The sequence below is a fragment of the Nymphalis io genome, chromosome 15 (genome assembly GCF_905147045.1).
Source record: "Nymphalis io chromosome 15, ilAglIoxx1.1, whole genome shotgun sequence".
NCBI lineage: Eukaryota > Metazoa > Arthropoda > Insecta > Lepidoptera > Nymphalidae > Nymphalis > Nymphalis io.
In genome coordinates, this window is record NC_065902.1 from 5,600,770 (window position 1) to 5,621,442 (window position 20,673).

The 20,673-nt window shown below is 34.0% G+C and overlaps 1 protein-coding gene across 2 annotated transcripts in view; it reads left to right on the forward strand.

Moving 5' to 3' along the window:
* LOC126773987 (dorsal-ventral patterning protein Sog) overlaps nucleotides 1-20,568 on the forward strand; it is a 73,863-nt gene extending 53,295 nt beyond the window's left edge. For both annotated transcript variants that reach the window (XM_050495266.1, XM_050495267.1), the window contains exons 4-17: nucleotides 10,631-10,705; nucleotides 10,794-11,056; nucleotides 11,149-11,282; nucleotides 12,608-12,881; nucleotides 12,971-13,252; nucleotides 13,818-13,992; nucleotides 14,732-14,898; nucleotides 15,138-15,341; nucleotides 16,784-16,960; nucleotides 17,383-17,503; nucleotides 18,216-18,457; nucleotides 18,537-18,716; nucleotides 18,894-18,919; nucleotides 18,999-20,568. In XM_050495266.1, the coding sequence (XP_050351223.1) occupies nucleotides 10,631-10,705; nucleotides 10,794-11,056; nucleotides 11,149-11,282; nucleotides 12,608-12,881; nucleotides 12,971-13,252; nucleotides 13,818-13,992; nucleotides 14,732-14,898; nucleotides 15,138-15,341; nucleotides 16,784-16,960; nucleotides 17,383-17,503; nucleotides 18,216-18,457; nucleotides 18,537-18,716; nucleotides 18,894-18,919; nucleotides 18,999-19,113 (2,435 nt within the window). In that variant the 3' untranslated portion in view covers nucleotides 19,114-20,568. The remainder of the gene's footprint in view (nucleotides 1-10,630; nucleotides 10,706-10,793; nucleotides 11,057-11,148; nucleotides 11,283-12,607; nucleotides 12,882-12,970; nucleotides 13,253-13,817; nucleotides 13,993-14,731; nucleotides 14,899-15,137; nucleotides 15,342-16,783; nucleotides 16,961-17,382; nucleotides 17,504-18,215; nucleotides 18,458-18,536; nucleotides 18,717-18,893; nucleotides 18,920-18,998) is intronic.
* The last annotated feature ends 105 nt before the right edge of the window (nucleotides 20,569-20,673 follow it).

The following is a 20,673-nucleotide window of genomic DNA, read 5'->3' on the forward strand; positions in this document are numbered from 1 at the left end:
ATTCAATTCGACAAGATATCTGTCAACGACTTCTTCGACATGTATACAAAATAATGTTAATTACCTATATAATTGAAGGACATTAACTTTCAAATATATTCTGTTTTAATTAGGCTATTCGTATAGCAGTATAGTAGTATAGTAATTGTCATTAATTTTTTTCATATAGTCCTTAAAATAGTACCAGGAAAACATAATGATCGGAGAGGTCATGAACGGGGATGTACAATTGTACAACCTTTAATATCTTACGTTCATGGTCAGACTGGCGCCAATGGTTGGGCGCCGCATGGCCTGTTTACAACGACCATTCATAGCGTCCACGAATCGCAGTTTAATCTCTGTTATTGTAAATGTGATTGATATTTTGTTGATGCCAAGATCAAGGTTAAATATAAAGCGGGGAACGTATAATTGAAATGCAAATGAAATGGATACAAAATATAAGTTTCGTCAAAGATTTAAATATTTTTGTTATGGACCGTTTTCTACTTGAAAATAATATTCATTACTTTTCTATATTATTACAGGCATTACTATTCTACTTATTAAATATTTTACGATTTTCTCATGTTTAATTTATTTAGCCGCACGATATCAATGATTTCAAAGAAATGTTGCGTGTTGAAACAATAATAATACAGTAAATTGTTGTGAAATAATTTGTTTACGTCGTGTGTATCCTAAAGTTATTTCATCCTGTTCATGAGATTAGCCCTGATGGATTTCTACGAAGTAGCGGCTAACTCTATTAAGTATTCCAGAACGAACTGCACTTATAGTATTCTCGTAAGCGTCGGTAGTGGAAACAACACAATAAGTAATGACACGTCGTGACTTAGGTTTCTTAAGTTAAATTATTGTAAAGCGAAATTGTTTTGTCGTGCGCTGTTAATTGATAATAGGAAAGTATAGTTATACAAAATAATATTGTTAATATTTTTACCATATGTCATTTTAATTATAGCACACCTTAATCGCGGCGTGATAGTTCTTTATTATTGTCAGAATATAAAAATCGCAAACCACTCAGCTTTATTTATATTACACTTTTATGACATTACGGTACACAAATGGCAAAAATCGATGAATAATCCTGTAGTTCTATCTAGATTAATATCAAATTAAAGCTTAATTTAATTCGGCATTCAGAGACAAACCGAATGCCGAATAGATCTTTTTTTTTTAAATATCAATGTAAACTTACCCTAACAATAAATGTTTGTATATTATACTCTATTAAAAATACAATAAATTATACTGTTCTCATAAAATAGGCCCGACCGAGAGTCATCGCAAAACAATAGCGTTATTAGAGCTTGCTTTGTAATCATTGTCTTGTCTCAGCGGTATGTTCAATCTCGGCTGACCTTTAATTCAGATCATTAGATCTCTAATGTTTATATAATATTATACTTTTAAATGATTCAAAATATAAAATACGCTAAATAATTTGCTTGTTAATGAGTAATACTCTTATCGTGCAACCGTAATCGTCAAATGTCAATAACGCAAGTAACGTGTTCAATTGACATTTCACGATTACGAAAGATTTGTGATAGTGCTATAAACCTTGCTCTTAACAACGTTGAATTTGATATATATTAATAAGTGAGTGATTATATAAGAACTATAGAAATGTCATAAACTTAAATTATGCTAGCAATGGGTTTTAAATAACCTCACATGTGTATCCAATAAAAAATATTGAGATTGTTCTATCTCAATTTCCCTAGGAAGTTTCCCGTGAATTGGAGGACATTGTGGGTGATCTGTTTCCGGTCGTGTCAGATTGCCGACCCAACAGACTATGAGGATGAAGGAATATAGAGTGTATTTTTGTTTGCGGAGATTTATAATATTTTCTGCGGAAATGGCCGTTCTTTTCAGAGAAACCGCTGGCGAATTACTAAAAAATAGAGCTAAAATATTCGCCATTCGAATCTCTTATTAAAACTAAATTTTATTTGGATTAAATTAATTATTACATAAAAGTAAAAGATTGAGTACAATAGCTTTTCATTTTAATTTATAATTTTTCAAATGATAGTCAAAAACATTTAATGTTTTTATTTTCCGGTAATGCGTACATATGTAAAGTGTGCTTTGTCGAACGTGTTCGACACATGTCACTGATTAATACATTTTGGTCATATTTATTATACTTCCTTATCTTAGAATATCAAAAAGAAATTGTTTATTTAATCTTAAAAACATAATCCTTTTTTAGTTCGCTCCTGCATTATAAAATGAGGGTTTCAAGTATATGTGTTCAATTTAATGTAATAATAAATTAATCGATTCAGAAATTGTTTTTTAGTTTTTTTTTTAGTTTCGTATTAGCTTTATTAATATTTAAGTTTTGTTTCATTGTTTTATTTTGAATAACTTATTACTATTTTTGGTATATAACTTTCAAAGGTCTAGAAAATAGCATAGGGTATCATAACACTTTCCCCTCTAATACGTGGGCGAAATAACGGAAACATACAAGTTTGGTAATACAAAAAGTAAATTGTTTTAAAATATTCTACATCCAAACACCAATGCTTTGTATTTCTTTGTTCCGAATCTACGAGGGAGTCTGTCATTATAATTACAGACACTACGTACGTACATAACTTTTTAGGACCATTGTTTGACAGCTAATTGATGTTATAAGGCATAAAGTAATCCTTGCTGTACAAATTTCTGTGAACGAGGCTGACTAACTCCCATCAAGTAGATCATTTGCTCGTCTGCGTTCCCAATAAATATTCAATCACATAATTTCTAATACATTATTAAAATGGATACAATAATTATATTTTTTCTTTTTTATCTTTGCGAGTAAGTCCTTTAAAAACATATATCCCGTAAGGTCCTTAGTTCGATTAAAATGAGATTTAAATTATTATATTATAAGATAAGTAAGAATAAATATTCATTTATAGAAAGTTGCAAATATGATTAGCCAATTTTATTGTATATTTAAGACTTAAGATTATCTTTAAATGTATTAATATGATTACATTCTTCGATTTTATTGAACATATATTAATTTAACATGTAATTTTATAAACACAAACGTTTGTAACCTGCAATTCAATTTTAACATAAATTTTACATTTAACGTATAAGCCGCGTCCGTTCTAGATTATATAGGCGCATAATATCCAAAAGTGCCAAAACTTTACTCAGAATCAATTCCTTTAAAAAAAAATTTAAATGCAACAATATTGCGCTTGATTATCTTTCGACTTCGACACCCATTTGCAGTGTGTGCATTAAATTAATTTTATCCGAATTTCACACTTTTTAAGGTCAGTAAATTAATGCTATTACGTAATTGAATGCTGTTGCAAAAACAACTCACAGATTAAGTAGTACCATAATAAGGGTACTCTTTAGAATTACTTCTTTATACGACAAATCATAATATATTGTCGTTTTTTTATCCGAAATCGAGATTCCGAGTTCTGACATTCCTTTACTGGCATATTATTAGTCAAGGCCTTAAGAAAAAGCGTATTAAAAGTAATACACGTGATGAGTATATAAGAATGTAGTCCTGACCATATTTGTAATATTTAAATTGCTAACTTTTTTTAAACAACAATGTCATGTAAGTCTGTAATTTTTCTAGCTAAAGATTCATTACCAGAATTAACGCTTTCTAAGAATATATAATCATTTAAACGATAATGACGAAACTTTTATCTTTAATAAGTTCTATTAATCAAAATTACCATTATTATTTATATTGAAATGGTAAATAAGTTTAATATGATTGTATTCAAGTAGTTTTATGTGTAATATTTAGTTTTTCTAGATTTTAAAACATGCTTGGTATTAATATATGCTTTGAATTTGTAATGAAATAATTCAAATTATTATTAAATTAATTACCGCTCAATTACTTGTTCATTCGTTAATATTTGCTTACTAAATTGAGCTAAATTCGATGTATCGTTTGCTTCAATTCGAATCGTTTAATTCGGGTCGACCGAGGGCTTGAGTAAAATCAGCTGCACAAATATATAATAGCTAATATAACTATCATTAATTTTATTGTTACACAGATACTAACAAATTACTTACATTCAATATTTTTTGTTTATTAACAAAGTTTTTTTTTTTAATTGTCCATTATGTGTTAAAACTCGTTGTATTATAAATAATGCTTGAATTTACAAACGCATTGGTAATTCTATATGTACTCATTGGACTTTCGTATTCAGAACGGATCGCCTTTGATCTGGCGGTGCGTCCTCGGTCCTCGCTGTTCGATCACAATTAACTAAACGATAAACGTTACATATCACGCTTTACTTCATATAAAAATAGACTCTATAATTTTGTAATAAGTGTTATATTAGCGCTGTACATTTTTTAAATTCAAATCTTTTAGGTATAATGTACGTAATTTGATATGTCGCTCGCCAATAGTCCCCGTTCACACCATTACATATATTATATGAGAGGCAATTGATTCTTATTTGTATTGCGCAGATTTCAACCAAATATTTGCAAATTTGAAAGTCTTGACTTCCTTAATAGTGGAAAGTTGTAAAAGTTTTCTTTATTTTCGATTTGTGTTAGACTAAAAGAAATACATTTTTTATTTAATAAAAATAAAATGGTCAAAAATATAAAATGAGTACCTAATATGAGTTCAAGTTTACACTTTGAGTGAATATTTGTAATATTATTCGTTGATATAACTTTTATTATAACTGACAAAATATTTAACGTTCAATTACAGTATGCTGTTCGTCAATATATTTAAATACAAAACCAAGGGATAAATAATGTTAACAATTATTACTATTGTAATTATGAAATAATATGAAAATAAAAAAATAAAAATTATCTTCAATAATCGAATAATCCTAAAATTAAATATAATTTTATTTCTAGGCATTCATCTCTAATACTTTTTATATTAATTATTATTACTTTTTATTAAAAATTGTTGCACAGAAAGCAGTAATGAATCGTTTTAGGTTTTTGAACGGGATAAGCGAATACGCGCCTGATACTGTACTATGCCATGGTTATTATATACACAAAAAATTGCTATTTTTACATTTCAGTCAATATTGCAAATGGTAAGATCTCAAGTTACGCATGGAAACCACTTTTCAACGTATTTGTTTGGTTAAAAGAACAAATACGATTTCATGTTAACATAAAATGACAAAAAGCCGTGTAGTATGTATACCCCGTTATATTTGTGATAAGTTAATGACTAATTCAATGCATTAGTTTCAATTACATGTACTCGCATCCGGTTTGATTCATAACCTTTTGCTTTAACCATTTTAGAAAGATAGCAGATAGAATATATAAGAAAAAATGAGAACCGTCGATAGTAATAGCAATCACTAGAGTAATAAAATTTATTTTCGTAGATATCAAAAATGTTTCACGTACTTTAATAAAACATCTGTCATTGATAAATAATTATTTCGTCATTGTTTATGTTTTGGTAAAGATAAAGAATGTTCCTGTATTAATTTATCATAAATCGTTTTCAAGAAAAAGGTTAATAAACTTACTTGCACCGTACTTCCGTGTAAAATAACGTAATAATATAAAAATATAGAAAATGTTATGTTTTCAGAAATGATTTTGAATTAATTGTATATTAATCTTCCAAATATATCTATATTATGATTTTTAAACAATTGCAAAAATTAACAAAACAAAAATTAGCAAGACAATTAAATTTTTTTTATAATCTATATATTTCTAAGATTTAATTGTTACCTATAAAAATATTATTTGAAATTGAAAATAATATAGGTACTATTCAATGGGTACTTATAAGAGAAATTCATGAGCTTCGGGCGCAGAGAGAACGAGCGCAGGGTTGTTCGGACCTTGTAGGCGTTAAATGCAAATCGCTAGCGTTTCACCGCAGGACAATGCGGTCGAAGTGTTGCACGTCTTGTAAACAGCACGGACGTGGATTGTTGTTCTACTTTTTTGGTTAAGTGGTCGTCCGTAAACGGAGGTGCATAGGCCGCCGAAGAAATACCGCAGGCGGTACAATGCCTCGTTCAGCGCGACCGTACAAGGGAAACGTGGTGTTAAGGCACCGATTCTCAGTTGTACGATATCAAAGTACATATCAACCCATTTTAGTTAGCAGTAAATTTTGCAAATCTGGCGTTGTTTATACTTGGTTACTTGGCATTTAATCGAGTGGGCGGATATATTTTTTTATTTCATATTCATAAGCGACCTATTTTTCGCGTAACATTACATGAACTCATGCAATTCGCGGTAAGTGTGAATATAGATCGTGCGGAAACATTAACTTCGGTACATCAAGAGAATGTCGAGATGAAATTATATTTTATGGAAATGGACATTGAATCGGAGCCAACGCTCACTGCATTCTCATAGCGCGACAGTTATGCGGGCGTGTGTGCGGGCACGATCACTGCGGTATGTCTCTCGGCAACAATAAGACCGCGCCTTGTGCCATAAACATTCTTTGCCACAATCATTACGAATATAACCTATAAATTAGCACAGAGCCGATTGCAAACACGCCAGTCAGCGTCGAGGGAATTCAAAATAAGGGCTCGGCCCGTGTGGTGCCGTCAATCTCAATGGGATAGTTGCATGCCGTCACTATTGACGACTTTCTGTCACTTTGTCTCAAGATAATCTCTGCCAATTAGACTTTGAGCTCACCTCGGATACGGAGATTTCAAGCTATCACTACAAGTATGAGCAAAATGACCGGTATGTGCGCGATATGACTTATTGATGTCACTATCTCTTATGATGACTTATACTCGTATTCTTTCCTGTAAAACGTTAACAATTGCATCAATAAAAAATAAGACTAGGTATTATTAGAAACGGATTTTCCTCTATTATGTAAAGTTGTCATTTTTTAAATTGAGAAATATTTAATTTTATTCTATATTTTACAATATCTTAATTAAGATTCCTTGGAGATTGCGTAGTTTTATTATATTTATGGTGTAATAACCGATGCTTCAATTTTATCGATTAAAGGAATGATCCTTTCATGTTTAATATTTAAGATTTTGTATGAAATTCAGATAAGAACACTGTAAATAGAATAATACAATATCAATGTTATCTTGAGTTTGTTTGAACTGCATGTAGGTTAACAGTTAATTAGGTCGAGTACTTAATGTTTCGATGGAGTTCAATTGATTGTTTTATGTAAGTGAATAAAAATATTGCTAAGATAATAAAATATATGACGTGGGCCATCAGTTTTTAAGGCGACACATTTTGTTACTATTTATAGTACTGCAGGCGCAACGAATTAAATTGTCCTAATAACAAGCTGAGAGTTCAGTTTGAAATAATGGGACATTATGATGAAGAACCTAATTGAAGAAGACATTATTCGATTGTTTTAGTAACAGTCTTTAAAATTTCCTAAAGATGCCCATCCTTAGGTAATACTAGGCCAATAGGCCTACTCTATACTGGAGGAGAAGGTTTGGAACATCATACTGCCCCAATGGGGCAGTGGTTGGGTTAGTGGATATACGTGTGGCATCCGACACATGCAGGTTTTCTCCGTACCGCCAAACACGTGATGTTATAAAAACAAAAGAAAGCATATGTAAGTTGATGATTCAATGATGCTTTCTCGGGTCTGACACAGGGTGCCAGGAGGTCATCTATTCTAAAACATAATTGTATAATTATTTGCATTTTTAAAGATATATTTAGTGAAGGACATGAATAAAATCGACTTGTGTTAATGCGCTTTAAGGAAAAAATGTGTTTGGGTACTTTCATTATAATATAATAGTGATTTAATTTATATAGTTAAGTTAATTTAAAAAAAAAACATTAATTAGCAAATATTGCCAAATCGGTCAGGATATATATTTTTTAAAGAATATTACATTGTATTATTTGAGTATCGTGAAAACGAAAGCGTAGCTCTTTAACCAAACATTTTACGCTACCAATTGCTTCCACACAGATGTTATTATAAGAGAATAGTTATTTATAGTTGGTATATATGTTTTAGTGGAATATTTAAAAATAATAATATGAAATGTTGGCATAGTCGCCAGCTTCTGTTCAGTCAATCAAGAAGACATGGGATGCGGTGACGGCGCGTGTTGTAAGTTTCACTGTTACGTCATACAGTGCATCGTCATTTGTTCAGAATAGTATCGTTACTGAAATACCGCTTCACGGCAATCAAACGGAGGTCAAGGTGCTGCATAATGATTTCATTTCGCGTAATTGCGTAAGACCTTGCTTTTGTCTTTTTTTTTAGCAATTAATCTCTTTCCGCAATAAATCACGTTGCTAACTGAAATAAATAAAATCGTCAAGGAAACAACAAATTTTAAATTATTTACACGAAAATATTTACACTAATGTATCACGAAACGGCATTCGTTTTGAATATTTTAATATTCATTATTATTGCAGATCTCTCTGTCTAAATAGCGCGCTTTACTAAGAATATCGATTAAATTAATATAGTCAATTACGAATAATAATAATATTCAAGTCTCAATTGAGTTTTAATAGAATAATGTATACATTTTATCGCTAAACCTTATCCTTATATAAAGGTTTACGAACTTAAGATCGAGTGTAAGGAGATTAAATTGTTTTTTCCGTGGCGTATTTAAAGTTTGTTTGTATTGATAGCGAGTCATGCTATTTAAGAAGTCTACACAAGCATTCGTAAACAAGGTTCATTTTTTTTTTGACTGTGCGTGTTCGGTTTTGTGATTTACAGTAGACAGTTAGTAACCTGTTACGATATGTTAAATTCAAGCAAAAGTCAATGCGAACAGAATCTAAATAGGTTTGTGGAGTGGTCGCGATGATATAGTTTTACGTTACAAGACATGACGGAAGCTGATCGATAACAGATTGCGCTGAAATAGGAAGGACTTTCCTGGAAGTAGTCAGAGAATGTTACAGTTTTTGTTACGTTGTTTTAGTATGAATTATTGATAGTTTTAAGTGTCGTGTACGCAGTCTATTCATGGTATCGGTCGTGAACGCCGTCGTCAGAGCGGCGCCTGGTTACATCACGCGATTGGAAAACTCGCCGCGTCGGAGAGGCCTAAAGACATTAGACCGCGATTGGACTCGGAATTAACTCGTCTCTAACTAGAAGTCATGTCACGTCTTGACTCTAAGATACTTTCAAAAGTTTAAATTTACTTTAGAACGACGTTAATGAGTAAAGCTATTCGTCGAGGCACCTTGAGTTTAGTAGATTTTCTCTATTAAATGTGTGTGTGTTTATAAATATTCATTGCGCACATAGACGCTTAACGTTCTCGGCGCCGCGCAGCAAGCAGAGTCAAAGGTGCTCGGTAATGTCCTTCGGAAATGTCTTCTAAAAATAAAAACAAAATGGATAAAAATAAGAAATATGTTAAAACTGTCATTACCCAGTAATATTATATTCTAAATAATTATTAAAGAAATATTTCGAAATAATAACTTGCATTTAAAATCAATTTATTTTACGTATTAATAAGATATTAACATTCATTTTCAATCAGCTAATTTATAGTAAGCCAATGACTTATGACTGATCGATTCTAATGCTAACGATTGGTCGTCTACGCCTGTCGATTCCAGCTATTTCTTGAATTTGCATGTACTGTAGACTTACACGTCACAGTGTGGCGCCACCCGCCTATAAATTTAGGACTGTCTCGAGCATTAAATGAATTCTTAGATTGAATTATGAATACTGGCGCCGACTTGTACTAGATCATAATCTACCTATGGGTATATCAGAGCGTAAACAGGTCCAGCTCATCATAATGTTTGCCAGGGTTACTTCGATATTGCTTGTATAACGCATACTACCTACTGAGAAAGATATGATAAGACGATTTATTAAACACATAATTCATAGTCTTAGAAGTAACCTACATTTCTCGTATACGTTTATTGTGTTGTAATTTGTGTGCGTAAGAAGAGATTTTAAAATTATTTTCTTACAATAGAAACTTTTTAAAACTCGGAAAATATCTTCTATATTTGAATATATCATTATATATGTACATATTTACAAAATATATTAAAATGAATTGATAACTGTGTCGTCGCTATTTTCAAATAACTCGTTGATTCTAAAGAAATCGTTATATTTTACAATATTGTTTGATTGAGAAAGTTGCACCAGATATCAAAGAAAAGATAATGCTAGAACAAATACACTATATCAGATATTTCTTCTTGAAATATTCATGTAAATGAAATAAATGAATAATGAATTTATAGGCGGTAGACACATTTATCAAACTCGTCGTCAAATCAGCTACATGATGAATAATGCTGTAAGACACTACCCTCCAATTCCGTGTAAATCAGAACGAGAATAATGAAAAAGACAAATTCCAACGTCGTCGTCTGGACGCCGATTCTGTTACGATGGAATAACATTTGATCCAATCAACCCGAATGGATGGGTCGCTGAGGTCTTGCGAATCGGCCCTTACCCGTTGGTTCTTACTTGCAATCAATTGATCGCACGACATCTTATTATAAGACAATAAATTGCGTGATAAAGATTTTAATATTTAAACCATGTTGTAATGGTACTTCAAATTTGGGTTTTTTTGTTACTTTTATAAGTTTTCTATTGTTACAGCTCCTGATGTCGTACAAGATGATAGTCCAACGGTTGTGATCACGACTAATGAAGACGAGGAACTGAGCACAAGACGTAAGTATTATTTTTTTTAACTTTCTTATAATACAAATTCTCCTTTGCACTAAAAAAATTCTCAAAATGAAATAAATGTTATTCTCAGATTTCGGAGCTTTACTAACTGGTCGATCGCCGCTGTGCATACGGCGTGATGATATGACAGGAGTCCCTGTAGCTTCAGGCGTAGCAACCGCTCGCTTTACCTTTCGACGTCGCCATCTATTCTGGTCCGTTCTACTCGGACCATCTATGGCCATACAACCACGAGCTTTAGCTTTCCTAGACAGAGGTGGACGCATGCTTCTCGAACATCCTTTAAAAAGAGCGCCCGGAATTCACAAGACTTACGAGGAAAAAACGGATAAGGTACAATGAAATCGCAAAATGTTTGTTGTTATTTAATTCATTTAATCAATCACTCCTCTCTTAAATGACTCAATGAATTGCCTTGTTTACAGTTGTGTGGCGTCTGGCGTCGAGTGCCACGGGAATATAAGCGATTATTGAGAGAAGGCTCTTTGTATGTCGCGTTGATTTGGGGTGACGAGCGTAACAATTCGATGGAAAGTGCTCTCAGTGGTCGAATAAATAGGTACGCTAAAAACTTTTAAAGTTGTACGTTGAAACAGCATAATTATTATTTTTTACTTTCGATATGTATATTTTTTTTTTTTTTATAGAATAGGAAGGCGGACGAGCATATGGGCCACCTGATGGTAAGTGGTCACCAACGCTCTTAGACATTGGCATTGTAAGAAATGTCAACCATCGCTTACATATCCAATGCGCCACCAACCTTGGGAACTAAGATTTTATGTCCCTTGTGCCTGTAATTACACTGGCTCACTCACCCTTCAAACCGGAACACAACAATATCAAGTATTGCTGTTTTGCGGTAGAATATCTGATGAGTGGGTGGTACCTACCCAGACGAGCTTGCACAAAGCCCTACCACCAGTAAATATAGTATAGTGTAGTACATATAAAGGTTTTATAAACACAGAGTGTATTGCATGACGCACTAAGTGCGAGTATGTGTAAAGACGTTCTAAAGGCCCGTTAATATCTATGCGTGTCAGGCGTGCTTGTAACAAATCGAGAATATAATCGTAAAATATATTATATATGAGCGCTTTCATAAAGCGTAATGTAAGTTTATACACACTAACGTTTCCGATCCATTACAATCGGATGCGTTACATCTGTGTGGAGCATTTATGTCTTAGGTATCCTACACGCGGTCAGTCAATTACCTTATTTTACTGTTTATATTTTACATTTATTTTCCATAAATGTATGCAAAAAATACTGTGTGCTTGTATTTTGTCTTATTGTAAATAATAAGAATAATCTAGACTAATATACATAGAAAATGCACATAAGTGTTTACTGTGAATAATCAGACTGTTTTAAGTATTTAAAATTAATCATAAATTATCGACTATGATATTATCAATACCAATATGTCAAGTTAAAGTTTAATTGTTTGTTTGCATGCACTAGTCTCTTGTTAGGGAATTAAACGTTAAACGCGTGAAATCTCACGGAGCGGCTAGTATTTTATCATATGTTCTATATATATACTATGCCCAATGCATTACTATATAATGAAGCTTAACCTTAAAAAAAATGTTCCAAGGATGTTGCGAATAGCCTCATTGTTCGCATTTAATTAACCGTGTGATCAATAACGGAAACTCACTCGACTTCGTTACTTATAATAATAGATAAGTAGATATAATATCCAATCAGCGTTTGTTATGGAAAAGTACATGAATAGTTTATTTATAAAAACGTTAAAAGGCTGAAATATGTACTTAGCATGTATGTAATTAAGATATGAAAAAATCTAGTATATGTTATTATTTTGTGTGTATGCAGTAGCCTCATCTTGAGATAGTGGCTTTTAATTTACAGATACCCAGCGCTTTCTACGGAAATGTTTACGTCCCTCCTTGAACCAGAACATATACCTACAACGATTGGTAATGGACCTTGTGATGATTACCGCTCTCCAGGGCAAGAAGAGGGTTGGTGGGGAGGCACAGCTGTTGTTACGGGAGCTGCTGGAGCTGCCCCCAGCTTACACTTGGCTATCATATACAATGGTGTATTCATGCCTGCTTCAAGAGATCAATCCGTAAGAGTTCTGCTGACGCTCCCGGAAAGAAATCAAACGATTATTGACGAGGTTCGACCAATTTTACTATACGAATAATGAAACTTAAATACTATTAAACAAAATGTTTTTATAAACTATATGTATAATACCATTTTCAGATACAAAAAATTAACAAACCGGGCTACGAATTAAACGTATTGGAAGTTTCTACACCTGTGTCCGCCGCAGAACTGCGATCACTGTCGAGAGGACGTTTGCTGCTGTCCGTGGAAGTCCTGGGCACTTCAGAGAGACGTATTTCTGGTAGTGTCCGGCAACGAGCAGCTTGTGAAGTGTTCCATGCACCACTGATAGCTGAAAGACCACCCGCAGCTGTTACTCCCGAGGGTCTGGCATTGTTATATATTGACAAAGATGGATCACTTGTGTATGATATACAGGTAAATTCAAAAATAATATACTTTTACAATAGTTAGTTAGGTCTTAAATCTTGTAAAAGATAAATTGCACTTCATAATCCTAATAGGAACGAAAAAGAAATATTAAAATTAAGATGAAATTAATGAATGGCATGTCATAATCAACTTTAACTTGAAGTCGATAAAAAGAAAAAAACAACATTTTTGATCCTTTATGCGTCTGTCTTACGGTCTGTATAATTTATGTACAAATGTGTATTGACTGGTACAGTAAATGTATTCAAAACAAATTCATACGGTATATGTTATTGAATTAATCAGGATGAATTTTCATACAGATCTTGTATTGTAACTCCATGACAAGGGCGTAATGAATGTTCTAGTTCATTAACCTTAAATGATTCTCTAAATTAAATTCTGTTCACTCATACATATAAATAAAATCGTTTATTTTATTTTTGTGTCATGTTATATATATACACACGGCATGTACAACATTTGCTTACATAAGCATATCATTTATCAGCTGTTGTTTGCCGGCTGTTGAGCGATCCTTATGTTTTTTCATAAATTCAAATCTTTATAGGTAGAGAATTTAAGTATAGCGGATCCGAAAATTACTCTAGTGGAAGAGCAAAGCAAGCGTCATTCACAAGTGGAGATATTAGATACTAGAATTGGAGTTCTAGCAAGACCAAGCGCTCGCATCTTCCCTCCATTGTACGAAGACCAACTTGCGGTTCATATTGGTTCTGATACAGGTACAATTGATATAAAAAAATATATTTTATTATTTTGATTTTATATTATCTTTTGAATAAAAATTGTTTTAAGACATCACTAAATGCTGGATGACAATATAGACAAGAAATTATCTTTAGCGACTCGAATTACTTTCACACCAGAGTATAAAGCTCGTAAAACCTTTGGCTCTGTGCCTGAACAGATTGTCCGTAGGTCCTGCGCCTGATATCTTTACGGTGGTGTCTTAATGTCATTTCAGAAAATGTGAGTGAGGGAATAGAAGTGCAAGGGTGGTGCAATGGTAGTAGGGCTACTGGTGGTAGGGCTTTGTGCAAGCTCAAAGTCTGGGTAGATACCAACCACTCATCAGATATTCTATCGCAAAACAGAATTACTTGATATTGTTGTGTTTGTGTTGTGGTTTGAAGGGTGAGTGAGCCAGTGTAATTACAGGAACAAGGGACATAACATCTTAGTTCCCAAGGTTGGTGGTGCATTGGCGATGTAAGCTATCGTTAACATTTTTTACTATGCCAATGTCTATATGGGCGTTGGTGTCCACTTACCATCAGGTGGTCCATATGCTCGTCCGCCAACCATTATATTATACTATTAAAATAACAAATCTTTTGTTTGCCTACACAATTGTGGACTAAAAATGTCCTGCGCAGATAGCTATGCTTTTATGAGAAAGTTCACTGTGGCCGAAATCGTCTAAAATTGATTTTATAATGTCATCATGATTATTTTTTTTAGGTCCTCCAATGTTGCGAGGCCGGTTACTGACACGACCGTTACCAGACGCGGCTAGTTCTGGCCCAGCTCTATTAAGACGCACAGATGTCCGCATGTCTCCCTCGATCAACCCCGTTGCTGGCCTCGCCTGGCTCTCCGTTGATGCTTTATGTGGAATGAATTATGAGGTAGTTACTGGTTGCTGTTATATTTTTCTTAGTGGTTTTTGCATCAAAACTATACATGTATGATATATGATATATGACTGTTTTCGCGTTCCTGTAACTTTTGGATAACATTTGTATGTAACGTTCAGGCATATAAGTCAGCTCAAAAATAATTTTAACTCCCAATTAATGGCTTTCTTAAATCATCAGGCGCATATTTTAGTTCTGTGCTACTAATAAAATTATTTTTATGATTTCAGGTGGTAATAAATGGTTACTCCGGTTCCTGGTCGGCATGGCTCGATAGCCACGCAATTGGTGGCCCAAGGCCTTTGGCGGGAGCTGAAGGGTCTGTTCTAGAACCATCATCAATGGAGCTAACAGCGTTGAACAATGGCAACGCGTATCTTAATGTTCGAGCGTCTGATAATGACACCGAGTTTCTGCGCACGCGTTTACCACAGGTAAAGGAATCTAATTGATATATAATGTTTTGCTTGTGGTAAGGACATCCTAAATCTCATACTATTAGCATTTATAAAAACTGTTAGTGGAATCAAAATGTGCACATTAATATCATTTGTCAGAATAGAGAAATTAACTTAAAGTAGAAAATTTTTGAATGGCCGATATCTATGTGGACTACCGACTAATATAAAAAAAGTATATTTCGACTTATTATATAAGAATATTTTCAAAGACAATTTAGTTGTTATAATATTCCGTAACAGCCTGTGAATGTCCTATTGCTGGGCTAAATTCCTCATCTCCCTTTTTGAGAATTTTCGGAGCTTATTCCACCACGCTGCTCCAGTGAGGGTTGATGGAATACACATTTGGCAGAATTTCAGTGAAATTAGACACATACACGTCTCATCACGATGTTTTCCTTCTCCGCAAAGCATGAGAGGAATTATAATCACAAATTAAGCACATGAAAATTTAGTGGTGCTTGCTCGGGTTTGAAGCCACGATGGTTAAGATTCACTTGTTCTTACCACTGGGCCATCTCGGTTATAATATTATTTTACCATTAAACTTTATTAGAACTCACGATATACAGATATCACTATTCTTCGACATCTTTCTTCTCTTGTAATATTGGCGTATGTTTATAGAAATGAAATTTGTAATACTTTTTTTCATTAAAATAAATTTTAATTTAATATTTTACTTTCAAATTACTTATGATATTAAAATTTTTCATGCCGCTTAGTTTACGAAAATAAGGTAAGTTACTATAAGTAATATATATTTATAAAATAATTGCCGTAATTAAAAAGACGTTAATTCAGATACAGAACAGAAGTATGAATATAATATATAGCATCGTTCTTTATTTCTGCTACTGATGCTATCAAATAACTACTTTTGTTATCAGTTCAATTACAATGAATGTTTTTTTAGTCTAAATTTTACAATTAATGTTTAAAATTACGATGATGCCATCTTGAACGATTTCGGCCATTCTCAATCGAGTGTAGGCTATTACAAAGGAGATATGATATTCACTCACGCTCATAACCCGTCCCATTCGATAGCAACCGGAAAGAGCAACGACCAGAAATAGTTTAGACGCAAGACCACATAAATCAGTTCCAAGCATTAAGCTTATAGGAAGTTGTCTTAAAAAAGAAAAATCCAATAGCTTTTTATTGGGCCGTTTTGGGGGTATGCATTCGGGACCCTCAGGCGGCCGCACAAACCTGTGAGACCCTAGGCAAAACAGTTTGACAATGTTAAGAATGAGTGAAGCAATGCAAATTATTTCAAACCAACCGATTTAAACAATTCTTGATCAGAGATTCGTCATTTTGTATAATTTCCTCAGCCAGAATTAGATAGATAAGGATACTTTTTTATAAAGTGAAAATTGTATTGTGATATATTTTTTCATGCTATTTAGATAAGCGTGCCACTGTCGTGTCTCCCAGCGGTTCCTGATTCTGACAACGAGTTGAGCGCCAACTATGAGCCGACGCACGTTAATTCTCCTCCACCTGACAACTCACTCTCTAATACAGCCTCGTGTTATTATGCTGGAAAAACTTATGAGGACGGTGCGCAGTGGATGTTGACTGAGGTAAATTACTATTATTCTATTAGCATTCATCGCAGCCATTTTTATATTTTCATGTTTTATTACTATTTATTTAATTTTATAAGTTAAGTAAAACTCAAAAAACTTTATTACTATGTTCCAATTTGAAAAATAAAGCTCTTTATGATAATTATTAAAAATAAAACAATATAAATATTATGAAGAAAATATTCCAGTCCGAAATGCTTATCTCCCAACTAATATATTATTTATCTATATATAGATATACTCATTAGTATACGGGATAGACGTGGGTGCATGCAACATTGCCTCAAGGATTGCTTTCTTAACAATACATTTTAATGCATTATTATCGAAGATATTCGGGAGCAGATAAAACATAATCTTTCTTTTAGCTTCGTCGTTGTCTGGTAAAAATGGATAAATCTATTCTTTATTTTTAGTCTTGTCATATGTGCGGTTGCGTGCACGGCGTGCTGCGGTGCGATCCCGTACGCTGTCCGCCCGTCAACTGCGCTGTGCCCACTATACAGCCACCTGGACAATGCTGTCCTATTTGCACTAGTAAGCTACATTTTTAACATCTTTTTATATAAAATTATCCGATAGATAATTGTGAGATTGTGTGAGATGTGCGCTTTTGTAATTCAATTAAACTCTACCTCTAAACAGCAATACTGATATGAAACTGTCAGTGTAATTATAGCCACATGGAATGGGATGATTAATATTTCTGACAGCGTCAATTGATGGGCAGTAGTGACCACTTAACATCAAGTGGCATCAAAAACTATTTATTCACCGATATTTTTTCACTTCATCATAAAGCTATGCTAAGCAAAGTCAATCGTATAATACTATATTGTCTTAGTGAATGTGCTAATGTTTAAGATTATATCATCTACCTGGTAACACTCAGTCATCAGATATTCTGCCGCTAAGCAGCAATACTTAGTATTGTTGCGTTTCGGTTTAAAGGGTGAGTGAGCCAGTGTAACTACAGGCACAAGGTACATAACATCTCAGTTTCCAAGGTTGGTGGCGCGATGGTGATGTAAGGAATGGTTATTATTTCTTCTATCGCCAATGTCTGTGAGCCGTGGTGACCACTTACCATCAAATGTCCCAGTTGCTCATCCGCTGAAATAAAAAAAAAACTGTTCCAACGGTAGTTGGGTATTGTGGTTAGAATATTATGATCAGAATAGCAATATTTGTATATTTTAAAGCGTATATTGATCATTTATAATAAAACTTTTTTTTTCTCTATTTACAGATTCAACCAGTGCTGTTTGGAACGAGTCGCACGGTTGTCACCTTGCTGGACAATATCACGCACCTGGATCTTCTTGGCATCCGTATTTAGTACCGGGAGGCTATGATACGTGTGCTATATGTACATGCGAGTTCCCAACACGGCAAGTGCGATGTCCACGTGTAAGGTGCCCACCATTAAGATGCGCAGAAAAAGATGCATATAGACCAGATAAAAAGGCTTGCTGCAGGGTTTGTCCAGAGGTAAAGGACAATATGAGATGTATTGTCTTTATTTTAAATTTCTTATAATATATATTAAATTATAATGAATGTTTTTTAGGTCAAAGCGAAGAAAACAGAGGAAGAAACGCCTAAAGATCAGGGTGCACCGCGAACCGCGGAGGAAATTCTTGCGGAAGGCGGTTGCAAGTTTCCGGACGGACCTCTGCCCAATGGCAAAGAAGTTCATCCATCAATACATTCACATGGCGAACAGAGATGTGTCACGTGCCGGTGCAAGGTAGACAACCATAACGTTTTACACATTGCATAATATATATAAGTAGTCTTCCTTCTTTTTAAAGTGTTTCACTATAGTATTTCAGTATGAACCAAAACAAACAGGATAAAATAGTAAAATTCCAGACTTGATACATTTAACTCTTTGTGTTATAAATTCCGTACATTTTAATTGCAGGACGGCGAAGTGACGTGCATCCGCAAACGGTGCGGGCGGGCAGCGTGCGCGCGGCGACGCCGCGGCGATGCGTGCTGCGCGTGCGCGCGCCACCGCCGCCAGCGCGCGCCGCCGCCGCCCAGCTGAGCGCCGCGCGCCCGCGCCTCGCGTCCCCTCGTCGCCCCGCGCGCCCCGCGCCCTCGCGGACCCCCGTCTATACCCCAGACTGCTCCTAGGCTAAGTGAGTGAACGCTTCGCTCTATAGACTGATATATTTTTATGTTCTCTTTCGATTCGAATGAGTCCGTCTAGTTTAGTCGGCGTGTGGCGGTCGGCCGAGCGACTCGGAGCAGCCGGAGCGCCCGGCGTCGAATATTCGCTTCCCACCGGTATTTTAATTGGTATTATTCAGAAATTTGTTGGCGCAGGGAGTGCTTCGCCGACCGCGTCGGTCGTCACGATCGCACAGAGAGTCAGGAATGTGAGCGCGGTCGATGTTAAAGATGTGCCATATTTTCTTAATGTAAATAATAAATTATTAAACTTTATTATACCTATGTGCATATTTATTTACGACTCTTAATGTACATTTCGTGATGTAGCGATCGTATCATGTCTTCGACACCATCACAGATTGTTTATCGTCGTCGATTCGATCATCTCTATTTGTGCATTTGCTTGTAGTTTTATCTTTACGTAATGCCACACTTGTACATGTTACGTATTTTATCGGTAACTTTTACCGTATTTAATCAGCCTGTGTTAACTCTAATATGTAAGTAAACATAAGTACGCGTAACTTAAGTCCGATGTAATCATGCGAGTATCGGCCACAACCCACTGTAAATACTTTTTTCACATTGTTCTACTTATAATGATATATGATAATATGCCTAATGATATTGTTCGTTTAGTGTAGCAAACACTAAGTTAAAAGCCGGTAGCATGGTTGGTTATACGCCGTTATAAAGCAATTAGATTTAGTTAAAGTGAATTTCTTGACTAGTTTTGGTTAATTACTAGGTACAGTTTTATAGTTATGTAATTAAGGAAGCTAGTCCAAATGTGTTGATGTGATGGATAAAATGCCATGTAGCTAGAAATATGTCTGCTTTGATTGATATTGATAAATATAGTTATTGTTTTATGATAGACTACATCTAAAAGTATTTAGCTTATACGGCAAAAAATCGGGGCTTACTCTGTGAGACTTTGCCAAAAATTTGTAAACATTGTAAAGAGGAATGCGTTTGTGGGATCTAGTCCATCAAAATTGTGAATGTATTATATTGTTGTACTCACGTTATTGGCTATCTAATTTTATGTTTTTACGTAATTAGAATATGATTCGATAAGGGCACGATTTATTCTGGTTTTAGTACTATAATCTAACAGTAGCGAGTAATCACACCTATGGCTTGCGAATAACATAACTAATAGCCATAATGGGTACTATAAACTTGCTTGTGTTGCATTGTTTTTATTTGATAATTATTTCTAGTAGCCGACTCGATTATTCTCCCTCATTATACAAAGGGATTTATATTATATTTGATTCGAAAATGTTATATGTACCTATTAAATGTATTTAATTTGGAATATAAGAATTAAATTTACCTGGACTTGTGGAACTGGTCAAAATTTCTGTAATACGCCATACAGTTTTAGTATGCAATAAATTACCTGTGAATTCAAACATGATTTTAATTGTCCCTATACTGTATCCCATACTTGATGTATATTGTAACATATTTACGCATCACACATATTATGTATTGTATACTACTATATTATTTTTTAA